Raw genomic sequence first — 12,222 nt, forward strand, 5'->3', positions numbered from 1 at the left:
GCGAGATAGATGAGATACTTGAACATGAGCATAAATCTTGAGCTTGCTCATCAGGGTAAAATTTATCAGTCAGTCCTGGGCTTTTTGGAACGTTTTGCTGGTTATTGCTTCAGAAAGCAGGTTTGTTTTCCTCTCCCTTGGGTTTGTTTTCTCTTTTTTTTTTCCCCCCTAATTCTCATTTTTTTCCCCTTCCCCTCCCCGTCCTGCCTGATTCCACCTCTAGCTCTTCTTAGAGCTGCTGGTTTTTCCCCAGGCAGCTCTAGACAGAGGTTCCTCTTCCACCGCTCTTCAGCCAGCGGAGCTTCTCGTGCACGGCGTGAGGTGCCGTTTCTCCTGGTATACTGAGGCCCTTCCTCTGCTGCTGTGCTTTGGGGAGGAGGAGACCAAAGCTGGTAACAGCGTCAGGGTTTCTGCAGAGCACAGCCTAAGCCAGGCATCCTTTTTATATGACTTTATTTTAACCCTGCTATATTTAACAGCTTTAAGTCGTGAGATCCGGTCAATGCTTTTTCTGCACGCCGTTCCCACTTGGTGCACTCTTTCTGTGAGTACTTCTGCTGTTCTTGATGTTTTTTTCTCTTGGTGACCCACTCCCCGCTTCAGACTTGGGCTCTCCCGGCTCTGAACAGGAGTCCAGCCCCTTCTGTGCCACACAGAGAAGAAGACACTCCCCTGCTGGGGCTGCTGGTGGTTGGCGCAGCGCCGGCTGCCAACCCGTGCGTCTCGGGCCGTGCATCCCAGCAGGACGAGGGACGAGATTTCGGACTAAAGATCCTGTTCTTCTCACGAGGCAGGTTCCTGGCAGCGTGAAGAAGCCTGGTATCTGTTTCAGGGAGAGGGTTCAACCCGATCTGACAGATCCCTCACTGACGTTTTGCCCCTTCCCACCAGGACACTCATTGCGTTTTATCCTAAGGAGCAGTGCGCAGAGGGTGTGGAAGGCTGGATTCCTCTGTGGGGCGCCTCGCGGAGCCAAACCACTTGAGATGAAGTGTCTGCTTAGCACTGGATTATCCCCCTGAACCCTGACTGGGGTAGAGGACCCACCAACAATTCCGTCTCGCTGACTAGCCAAAGCTGTGAGTATTTCGTGGTGACGAGGCAATTGCAAACCAAATTCTTGAGAAGGAAGTTTTTTGGTCTCACTTAACGCCTGACATAACCAGTGCACTGAGGAGGTAACGAATAGGACACCTCGCACTCTGCGCTTGGGACGGAGTGCAAAGCAAGCAGTTTTTAAAACTGATCCGTATTTGAACCAGAGCATTTGCCAGACATGGTCTCCACTGGAGAACACAAGCGTTTTTTTCTAAGCAATTGCTTGGGGTGAATTCATTTTTATTGCTTGGGGTGAACCTGCCTATTGTGGCTGCGAGTTTGATGATGGCTCTTTGTAAATAAACTCCTTGGAGAAGCAGGACTAGCTTACGAGATGGGGAGAGAATGTATTTTTATGCAACTTCTGAGTGGCCTTTCAAACCCTGAGATGAATGATTTGTTTTACTGGTTGTTGTTATATAGTATTATAAGTATTATGTGTTTGAAAGTTTGGGAATAATATTCACATCTATGATGCTTGTAAACACAACAGTATTTATAAATTAATAAAATAAGAGTTGATAAAATAGAAGCTTTGACTTTGCTTCCATCTTTCTGGAGCTGCAAGTTGTTCAGCCTAAAATGCTGAAACCCTGTTTCTCCCAAAACTTCCATAGCGCTGCAGTTCCCGCATGGGAAAGGCAGTGCTCCCCTGCCCAGGGAACGCGCAGCTGAAGGAGCTGTGGGTGCACGTCCCTGAAAGCCACCCGCCACCCGGGAAGGCGAACAGAAGAGGGTCCCACCTGACACCTCTGAGCCACAGCGGGATTCAGGCCCGTCTCCCTCCCTGGTGCCGAGCCCTGCGTTCGCTCTGCTCAGGAGCTGGGTCAGGGCAAACCTGCAGCAAAGACACGGGCGCTGGTGCCCCATCTTGGAGCCTTTGTCCCAAGTGAGGTTGCTGGAAACCTCCGTGATTCGGTCTCCGGGGGTTGCTGCTGCAGCTGGAGCTCTTCTCTTGGGGTTAGGGGCGTCCAGCGCCTCTGCAAAGCAGGGCAGGACCTAAACGTGGATGTATGGACCAAACTGTAGGTGTTGGGGGTGAAGAATTTGGTGGGGACCTTTGATGTCTTCCCACCTCCCCCCCATGTCTGGGCCAACCATGCTCAGCCAGGGCACCAGGGCTCAAGGCTGCCCGGAGACGTCCCCACTGTGTGTGTGAACGCACTCGTGTTTCGGGGGGACCTGAGCCCTCGTGGGGTTCCCCTCGCGCCTCCATCCCTCCATCATCCCTGGGCTCACAGCCCTGGGACCTGCCCCCCCGCCCGCCACGGACACTCCACTGAGCCCCAGCAGCAAGACCAGGAGGGAACGGGGGCTCCTTTCAGCTCGTTTCTTTAATAAGGAGACAGATATCGTTACAAAATAACCATTTAACGAGAAGAGACGGAAACGACAGAGTCCACACGAGAGGAGGGGGCTTTAAAAGCAGCTTCCCGCCGGAGCCGAGCGCTGCGGGGGCCGGGATGGGGCAGAGCGGGGCTGGCACGGGGGTCCTTCGCTCCAGGAACGGTCCGAGCCTGGGACTCCCAAAGGAACTGGCTCCTCCCTCCCAGGTTTGGGGAGGGGGGGGAAAGGAAAAGAAAGCCGAGCTTGTTGCCAAGCCTCGTGGGTTTGCTTCCTTTTAACCCCAGACCAAAGCTGAGCATCTCCATGGCACGGCTGGTGCAGCCGGGAGAGAGGAATGCCGGCTCTTGTCCCCGAAACGGAAACTGCCCAACCGGACACGGCAGAAATAACCCGAATCGCTCTAAAAAGCCTTTTCACCATCAGATCTTTGCTGCATCCCAGCGTTTCCATTGCAGAAATGCCATCGGCAGGTCGGCCCCGGCGTCTCTGCCCAGCGCTGCCCCGTCCCCTCACCCGGCACGACGGCGGCGGCGGTGGCCACCAAGGCGGTGGCCGATGCGGCTCGTCCTGGCAGCCTGGCCCTGCCACTGAGCCCCGCGAAACCGGAGCAGGACGGTGGACACATGGGGGGGAGGGGGGTCACGGCTCACCTGTGGGCCCATCCCCGTGGGGTCCCGGCACACCGTGGTCTATTATGGCTTCTAAAGTTGCTCAGACGGTGAAATGCACCAACGCGACACAGGACGCTTGAAGCCACGATGTTGCCGCTGCCCGGCCATGGCATAAGTATGACAAGATACAGGAACAAGACACACATGGAGTCACGGCTGCGTCGGTGACGGCTCACCCTTCGCTGGCGGGCCTGGCTTGGCATGCTTTGCTTCTTGGCATTAGTTTCTTCTTTTACATGATTTTATTTTTTTTTTTTTTTCTTATTTGGGGGAAAATAATCAGGGTGGTGGAGAGCACTCGAGCAATGAGTTTCGTTCGTCACCGTCTCTGCCTCGCTGGGGAAACGTGGTGGGGACGGAGGTGCCGGCGGCAGCGAGCGGTGGGGCAGAGCGTGCGGCGCCGCGCTCGGCTTTAACCATGCTGCTACTGCTACGTGGCTGCGTCATGCACTGGTCATGGTATATACAGCTGTGTCTCCATATATCTGTAGCTACACGCGACTAAGGGGGGGTCAGAGGCAGCGCAGATGGCTTTAATATGTTGGTTATTTTTCCCTTTTTTATTAAAAAAAAAAAAAAATTATGTATTAAAGTCACAGTCTCGCCCTCCCCGAGGCTTAAAGAGTCCGAATGGAAACCAGCCAGGTGGGACCTCCACTCCCGGTGAGACTCTGGACGATGGGGTGGGGCTGGGGGTGTGCGGGTGGGGGCGTGCGGGTGGGGGGGTGTCCATGAGGGGGTGCACATGTGTATGTGTACAGGTGTGTGTGCACACCTCTGCCTGCTTCCCAAGGAAAGCTGCGGGGCCGTGCACGCTCACTGCCTGCCAACAGGAGGATTTTAGTGCTCTTTCCAGTTTCTTTTTCTTAACCCATTTCCACACAAGGCAAATGCCCACCCAGTGCCCGGCCAGTCCTTGGAATGACACTGGAGAGCCCGAACCCTGCCAGTGCCTCCGGCTGAGGGGCATCAGCCACCCCCGGCTCCCCACGAATTCAAAGCACCCCGAGATTTCTTCTCCCTTTGCCCACACGAGCAGGGCAGGACCTCTCGTTTGCTGACATTGACACATCCATTAGGAAAAGCGACTAATTAAAGCCGGAGATGGCCCTGCGGGACCACTCACTGACCCACGAAGCCTCTGTGGCCCGGTGTGGTCCCGGTGCCGCCTTCACCCAGCCCGGCCGTGCCGCAGCCACAGCAGCCAGGCTGGGCACTGGGACATGGGCCAAGCGCAGCCAAGGTGGTGCTGGAAGTGGTCTTTGGAGGTCTCCAGTCCGACCACCCCCAGCACCACACCGCCGCTTGGCTAAACCCACAAACCACCCCCAAGGACAGAGATGTCCCTACCTGGCAACCTGTCCCAGGGCTGCCCATCCCTCCAGGGGAAGGGGCTCAGGGGAAGGGGCTCATCCCCGTGTCCAACCTGAACTGCCTGAGCTGCGGCTGCCACCAAGCTTCCCGTCATCTCCCTGTCTCCAGCCGGGGCTGAGATGCCCTTTGGGAAGCGGCCGTCGCTGGGAGCTACCGAAGCATCTGACAGCACTGGGGCGAGCTCAGTTTTGGCACTTTGTCCCCAGACTCGGAATGCCCCACCCCAAGGTCCCAGTCTGGGTGTTGGACCCCCAGAGCAGCGTCCCCAGTATCTGGAGCTTCCCCAGCAGCACCCCAGAGCTCTGCCTCTCCTCTGCAAGCCCCTTGCTGAAGAGGCAACACCCTTCACTGCTTAACCGTGCGAGACCCTGCAAAACCGAGTCCGGGAAAGCCAAGCAGAGCGGGGAGCATGAGGCTGCTGGGGAGTCGGAGCCAGGACAGGGACACCAGCTCATGTCAGTGCTCCAGTACAGACTGGGCTGAACTGGGGAGGGCTGCTGGACCCTCTCCCAGCTGCAGGGAGCGATGTTGGGTTTCCAGCTCAGGGGCTTGGTCCTGGCTCATCCCACAGTGGGAGAGGTGGCCCCGGGAAGCTCTTGCCCACTGTCAGGATCACAGATATGGCTTATATCCCCGAGGGGAATGGAACAGGCTGGATTCAGCAGCCAACGGCCCAGTGGGGAGCAGCAGCTTGTGGGGGTCAGGGGCTTTGGTCCCTTGTTGGCCGTGGGCTTGCTCTCGCCCTCCCCACCTGCATCATGGCAGTGGGATGCAGCAGTGGGGCTGGAGCTCCCCAGAGCCCCCCAGCTGCCCCAAGGCTGTGCTGGGCTGCCCACGGTGGGGCTGAGCCCTGGGGACACACGATGGCCTTCAGGTAGGCACCTGGGGGGCTGCCCCCCTCACGTTTGGAGACCTCTCAGTGTAAACCTGCCTTGTGGAAGCATCTCAATCTACAGGTTTCAACCAAGCGTGGTGGGACACACATGCAAATCGGGCAGCGCCATCCTCGCTCGGCCTCTAGGGACATGATGGCTACCCAGCAGAGGAGGTGGTGGTCCGCACGGCACTACCATTGTATGCACGTCAGCACCGTGTGTCCCCTCAGAGCAGACCCCCCATGCTCCAACTGGGCCCCGCGACTCTGGGGTAATGCTGAGGGTTCGGTACCCCACCACCACACCGGCCGCAGCAGGGCCCTGCGGTCCCTGCAAACCTCTCCCCAGAAGAAGCCAAACCTGGAGCTGACCAGAGGCACTTGGCCGTCCTCGGCCCAAAACCACAGTTCTTGCCCTTCACAGATCAAGGGAGACAGAGCAGGAGGGGGAGGAGCCCGGGTCTCCTGCAGAGGGTCTTCTCCACCGTTTCAATGTCCACACAGCCATTCACGCCCTGGGCAAGCACAATGGGTCTGGTCGTCTCACGCTACCAGGCTCGGGTAGCACCTCCGTGCAACGTTCGGCGGTTCCCCACGTGAACCCAAGGGAAGGACGGCAGCAGCGATGCTGAGGGCTGGTGACGACGACGCTGGGGATCATCCCAGGCATGACAGTGGCTTTGCACCTGGAAGGGATGGCTGGTGGAGGTGACGGGACATGCAGCGGAAGGGAGCGATGCTGAAGAACGAAAAGAACCATGCGTGTCTTTAACCTCTTCCCCTGGAAGCTATTGGGACTGTCTGGAAACCCTTCCACAGCCATCAAAGGGTATTTCAGCTTAAAACGGAACCAAAAAAACCAAAACCAAATGTTGCGTAACTGAGGTATCAGTAGCTCTGGGTCGCTTTGACTGTCCACAGTGCTGTGCCGCGCTGGCCGGCACAGCTTCCTATTTGTTTTTTCCGAGAGCTGCATCTACTTCTTCCTCTGGCTTCAGCGAGTGCCACTGGGCAATGGGCCGCCGGGGGTTGGCCAGCATGTCGGACCAGTGCCGCAGCTCCGTGCCGGTGGAGTTGCAGCCTGTGAAGATCTTGCCAATGGCTTCGTTCTTCCCCAGCTTGTCGTAGTCCAGCACCGTGATGACCACTTGCACTTTCTAAAGGAGGAAACCTTCTTCAGAAGAGCAGAAAGGCACAGGGGCTGCGACTGCTCCACGGCCTCCGTGCTGTCCCCAGCCCCAGGGCAGCTCAGCAGGACACCCCAGGGATCCCCCCCAAGGCTAAGCCGTGCCGTGGCCTGTTTTGGGGCAGGGTCCCCTCCCTGCCCATAGCTTCCTCCACTTCCTTTCCTGAGGAGCTCAGGGCTGCAGAGCCATGGTGGGATCCCAGCTCATCCTGACGTGGCCACCTGGGAAAGGTCACCAAGGGGTGGTGTGGCACTAGGCAAGAGCTGTGGGCTACAGGGCTGGTGCAAGGAGCACGTGCAGGGGCTAGGGGAGGACATGGAGGGGCAGAAGGCACCAACCAATGGTCCAAAATGCCACCTAGAACCCACTGCTGTGCCTGGGGTGAGCACTAGAGGACCAGGAGCAAAGGAAAGCCCCATTCCAGCTGTGATCTGGGTTTGGGTTGTGTCTGCCACGGGTGCCTCCCAGCCTCCCACCTCTGGCCCTGCACCAGCTGCCCTCAGCATCAACCCAGGCCCAGGTTGGGGCTGGATGTATTTCACGGGTGACCAGACCAGGAGCTTGGCAGGAGGCGCTCAGGCTGCTGGGAAGGCTGGGACATGAGCTCGGGCAGTTGCAGGTCTTCTCCCATCGCCCTCACCCTGCCGGCCTCCCAGAGAGGTCATCAGACAAACCTGTATCTGCTCAAACGGGATCTCAAAGCTGAAGGACTCGTTGAAGTAGGGGTTCAGGGTCTTCTTCTTGACCGTGGTCTTCTTCTTCTTCAACCTCTTGCCATTCTGCAGTAGGTGGATCTTAACGTAGGGATCTGGGGAGGCAGGAGGGTTCATCAGCCAGGGCTGAGATGCCCAGGGGACACTATCAGCCTGGCCCCAGGAGAAGTCTCAGTCCAGGATGTGGTGCACCATGGGGTAAAGTGACCTCCACGAGCAACAGTGCTCTGAGATTCGTGGATGGAGGCCAAAGCCAAGATATTTGGGCTGAAGAAAATTTGTGGCAGCAACTGGCCAAGGGATGGAGCTCTTCTACATCCTGTGGGTCCCCTTGTAGGAGGGCTGGGGACAATGGAGTGACATTGGTGGGTGCTGGCCTGCTACCCATGTTTCTGGAGCAGGACACCACAGCAATAAAGCTGAACCCTTCCAGCCATGCAGGTACTGCTCTTCTTCTGGTTAAGGCAGGTCTGGAGAGAGCTGAGGACTCCTGGGCAGAGAGCTCAGCCCTGGGACAGAGTTGGGAAGACTCTTCTAGCACAAAACATGCTGTTGACTGAGGTCCTTGTCCCCAGGTGGAGGAAGAGCAGGACCAGGAGCATTTTCTCCACCCAGGTCCTGCAGTGTCCTGGCCCTGGACACAGTGGTGGACCATATTCGGTATGTCCTTCCTAAGGGTCGGGGGGCTCATCCCATCCCCATCTCCCCTCGCTCCCCAGCCAGACCTTGGCCTGCCTCCGATGCAGGAGATCCCAGACATGGGAGGGGGCTTCCTCGAGCCAGACTGCCAGTCTGATGGCCCCAGTGTCCTTCCCCAGCAAAGGATGCTGAGAGCCTCACAGCAGGGAGGGAGGAGGATGCCCGTGAGCCAACACCCACCTGAGAGACCCCCGACATCCATCTTCTTCAGGTTCTTGGCCTCCAGGATGCAGACAGTGAGTTTCCCGGCCGTGGGCACGTACCGGAGGGAGATGCAGATATCTCCTAGCTTCTCTGGCTGCCGAGTGGAGCGGGGAGCGGATGTCAAAGCCTTGCCAGTGCATCGTACCGCAGTGCTGGGACATGGTCCCACATGCAGGTCCCCCCAAACCCTGCTCAACCTTTGATGCAGGCGTGAGCTGGCACCCCATGTGCCAGCACAAGGGTGTGATCACGCCGATCTGGGGCAGGCCAGTCCCAGCACAGCACTTCAGAAGTTTATACTCTCCATGTTTGTTACAGGAAGGCTTTTGCACAGGGGAACAACAGGGGCAGATCCTGCCCAGCGCCCGTGGCCAGGACATGCACACTACTCAGGTGGGACCCCGCAGTGATCACATCCTGAGCACTGTGGGATGGCCCAGAAAGCAGAGCTCGCCCCATGGCCACCCCATGTCTCAACCTCACAGCCAAGGGTTTCAGCTGGCTGAGGGCCTCACACTGGTCCCGCTCTCACCTCCTCCTTCTCACCACTCTGCAGGTCCCGCCACTCCTCGATGGGCTGGCCCAGGTCCACCGTGTTCATGGGCACCTTCACCTCACCGATGATGTCGTGCTTGGAGAAGCGATCGAAGTCGTAGATGGCCATCACCAGCGTCTTCCCACCCAGTTCCTGGTAGGGGACCTGCACAAAGAGGGCCACCAACCGGGCTGGCAACAGGCTCAGAGGATCTCAAGCCAGGGCCACCCTCTCCCAGCAGTGAGGGCCAAGGTGCAGGACCAGTACACAGTCAGGGGGAAAGATGGGAGTGGGAGACAAGATCCTGCCTTGTGGGTAGGAAGAGGCTCACCTTGAAGGTGAAGGTCTCGTTGAAGGCCGGGTTGAGTGTCTTCTTCTGCACTTTGGTCTCATACTTTTTCTTCTTGTCAGGGAGCAGGAACACCTTGACGTACGGGTCTGAGGTGCCACCCATGTCCAAAGCTGGCAGTTCGGCAGCTTGCAGGATCCCCACCGTCAGCTGGAGGGGGGAGAGGGGTGTCTTCACTGAAACAGCCCAGCTGCACGCTGCAGATGCCAAGGGCTCATCTCCAGCCCAACATCGGGTAGGACTGCCCATGGCACAGCACCCAGCTCCCCCCTCCCCCTGTGCCACCCAGGCCCAACAGGGAGACTTCTCCTCTCAAATACCCTCCCTGGGCAAGACCCGCTCCCTCACCTCCTCAGACAAGCCCCAGCCCCTCCATCACCTGGTTTGCCTGGAAATCGTAGTCCAGTGAGAACTGCAACTTGCCCAGGTTCTCCGGCTCCTTCTCCTCCTCCTCACCTTCCCCCTCCGTCAGACCCGTCTCCGCGTCATCGTCATCCTGTTGGTCCTGCAACGGCCACCGAGGTGCCCAGCTCAGCAGCAGGGCCACAGCCCAGCGTCCCCATCCCTACACCCCTGGGGTCCTCCAGCACCCCAACCCTAAGGGCATCTCAACATCTGGGTTCTCCCCTTCAGGGGAAAGGAGACTCCCGTGCTGGGGACATGAAGCACTGATAGAGCAGCCCTGGGGTGGCACCAGCTCTACTCAAAACTGCCAGGGAGCCCCCGGTGCTGGTCCAGCCGAGACGGCGTGGGAGGCTGCTGGGACATGTGGTCAGCTCCAGTCGAGGGAGGTTTGGTGCCTGCAGGCGGTGGCAGGGATACTTTACCCCCCCAGCCTGTGCTTGGGGGAGCACTACAGCTGGTGCTGCGGGCTTAGCAGGGACTTAGAGACAAAACCCAATTCTCCTAAGGCAAAGCCACCCCTCTCCCTGACTCTCCAAGCCATGGTCCATGGCATGGGAGCCCCAGCTCCTTATCACCTCTCTGATGTGTCCCCAGGTCCCCCATCCCACCCTGGAAGCAGATGTTGAAGGAGGCTCATGGTGGCACCTACCGTGGAGGGCATCCCGGGATGGAGAGGGCAGACAGGCAAGGACGGAGGACGGCGAGAGCACCAGGAGGGAAGAAAGCCACATTACAAGGAGCATCAACAAGGGACCCACAGCAAGGTGGGGAATCAGGGTTTGTATGGCCCCGTCAAGCCCCAGGGACAGCAGCCCTCACCCTCCACTGCAGGGGGGTGCAGACAGGCAGGTACGATGGAGCACCTCCACTCAGTGCTCATCTCTCCAGCCCTGCCTGAATGCCCGTGGTGCCCACGTGGCTCTGAAGAGCAGGAATGGACGCCCAAAATCTCCCACCCCCTACAAATGGCCCTGGGTCAGGGCCATTGAAATGGCCCGGATCACCCCAAGCCTGCTGGTACCAAAGCCTCAGAGACAGCCCCAGATCCACTCTGTGCACCAGCACCTGCCTCTTGAGCATTGGCTTTTGGGGGACCCAAACTGGTGGGCGTTTTGGCCTGGTGGTCCTCTCCTCTCTGCTAAAGTCACAGCTCAATGGAGTGAGGGCAACTCAGAGGAAGGTGGGGAGACACAAGGGATTAAACCAACGTTTGCTGGTTCAAGTGAAGCATGTGCAGGTCCAGGCCAGCTTGAGCCTGGTCCCATCCGGGCCACCAGGCACTGGAAAAGGACAATGCTGCTGTCTCTGCTCCAGGCTTATGCCTGCACCACCCAGGATCGTGGTGGTTCCATCCCTCTGGTGCCTGAGCTACGAGTGCCCTAACATAGTTCCTAAATCAACCGCAGAGATTGTCCCACAACACCAAGCACAGGACAAGGCCAACCAGCCCAGAAGGATGTCACCTGGTTGCCTGACTTCATGTCCTTCATGTTCATGGCGTTCTTCATGCCTTTGCCCTTCTCCTTCTTGTTCTTCTTCTTCTTGCAGCAGCACTTCTTGCAGATGCAGAAGCAGCAGGTGAGGATGAGGAGCCCAGCTACTACGGCGATGGCGATGAGGGCCCAGGGCGGCACTGCAGGCAAAAGCCAGTGCCATGGTCAGCACCACAGCTCCCTCCCAGCCCCAGCCACCCCACCACCTTGTCCTGCATGTTGCACTGGGACCAGGGAGGTGGTGGGGTCATGAGGAGGGGAATACCTGGAAAAGGAGGCAGCTACTCACAGGGGATCTTGTTGAGCTCGTTCATGAACTTGTCCCTCAGCTTGGTGAACATGTCCTCCTTGCCCTCACCCGGCCCTGCCGCCTCAGTGGAGTTCTCCATCGTGGTCATGGGCATCGTGGTGGCCGTGGCCTCCGGGGCCATCATGGACGCTTGCTTGAACGTCATGGTAAGTCAGGGGCTCCCTGAAACACAAAGTCACCTTGATGGTCACACAGGTACCTGCTGCCTTGTCTCCTCCCCGTGCCCAGGCTGTGTCCCCGAGCAGCCACCTGCACTGAGGACAACATCTGCATCGACAACAAGGCTACAGCAGGGCACTAGATCTTCTGCTAGAGGGGCACAGACCCAATGGTTATGAGGTGCCAGACACCCTCTCAAGCGATGAGAAGCCCAGGTGACCCCCAGGTTTGCTGGCCCTCGGCAGCTCCAAAACCACCAGGAGCTTCACCCAGGATCGCACCAATGCTGGTGCCAGCTCGGAGCCTCCCAGGGACATCAGGGACGCTCCTAGCAGGAATGTTCGCCCGGCAAGGCCCCATGGGATGAGGGAAGGGGTGTTTGCACCCCCAGGAGAGATGAGCAAGGCTAGTTTGGACAAAGCCAGCCCTCCCTGCCTCCTCCTTTTCTCAGGCAGGGACGCAGACATCGGGCACCTGCAGCCCCAACACATGGCAGCAGCCAGACCTTGCTTCATGCAGGGACCCAGTGCTGGTGTGAGACCCTCAGGACTTGCTCCCAGCCCTGAGACCTTCCAGGGGTGGGAACAGGAGAGGAGCAGCACATCATTGCTCTTCTTCCAGCCCCAGGGGGCTTTTGCAGGGCACATTTTGAGGCTGGATGAAAGCAGGGAAGAGCTGGCGCTACACAACCATGGAGGTCTCAGCAGGCACCTCAAAGGGTCAACCCTTTCACCGTGTCTCACGTACCATGTCCTGGGTGGCTCGAGGCTCCTCTCCACCTCCCGACCCCACAGAGCCCAGCTC

At 58.4% G+C, this 12,222-nt stretch overlaps 1 protein-coding gene across 1 annotated transcript; it reads right to left on the minus strand.

The window, feature by feature from the left end:
* Positions 1-6,314: 6,314 nt before the first annotated feature.
* On the minus strand, positions 6,315-11,404 carry SYT2 (synaptotagmin 2). Its single transcript, XM_009957056.2, has 8 exons — positions 11,239-11,404; positions 10,920-11,089; positions 9,431-9,547; positions 9,034-9,201; positions 8,700-8,867; positions 8,144-8,261; positions 7,226-7,359; positions 6,315-6,521 (listed from the first exon to the last, which is right to left on the minus strand). The coding sequence occupies exons 1-8, from the start codon at positions 11,402-11,404 to the stop codon at positions 6,315-6,317; spliced, it is 1,248 nt and encodes a 415-aa protein (XP_009955358.1).
* Between the last annotated feature and the right edge of the window lie 818 nt (positions 11,405-12,222).

Source organism: Leptosomus discolor, chromosome 21 (genome assembly GCF_034619465.1).
Source record: "Leptosomus discolor isolate bLepDis1 chromosome 21, bLepDis1.hap2, whole genome shotgun sequence".
In the NCBI taxonomy this organism is placed as follows: Eukaryota; Metazoa; Chordata; class Aves; order Leptosomiformes; family Leptosomidae; genus Leptosomus; species Leptosomus discolor.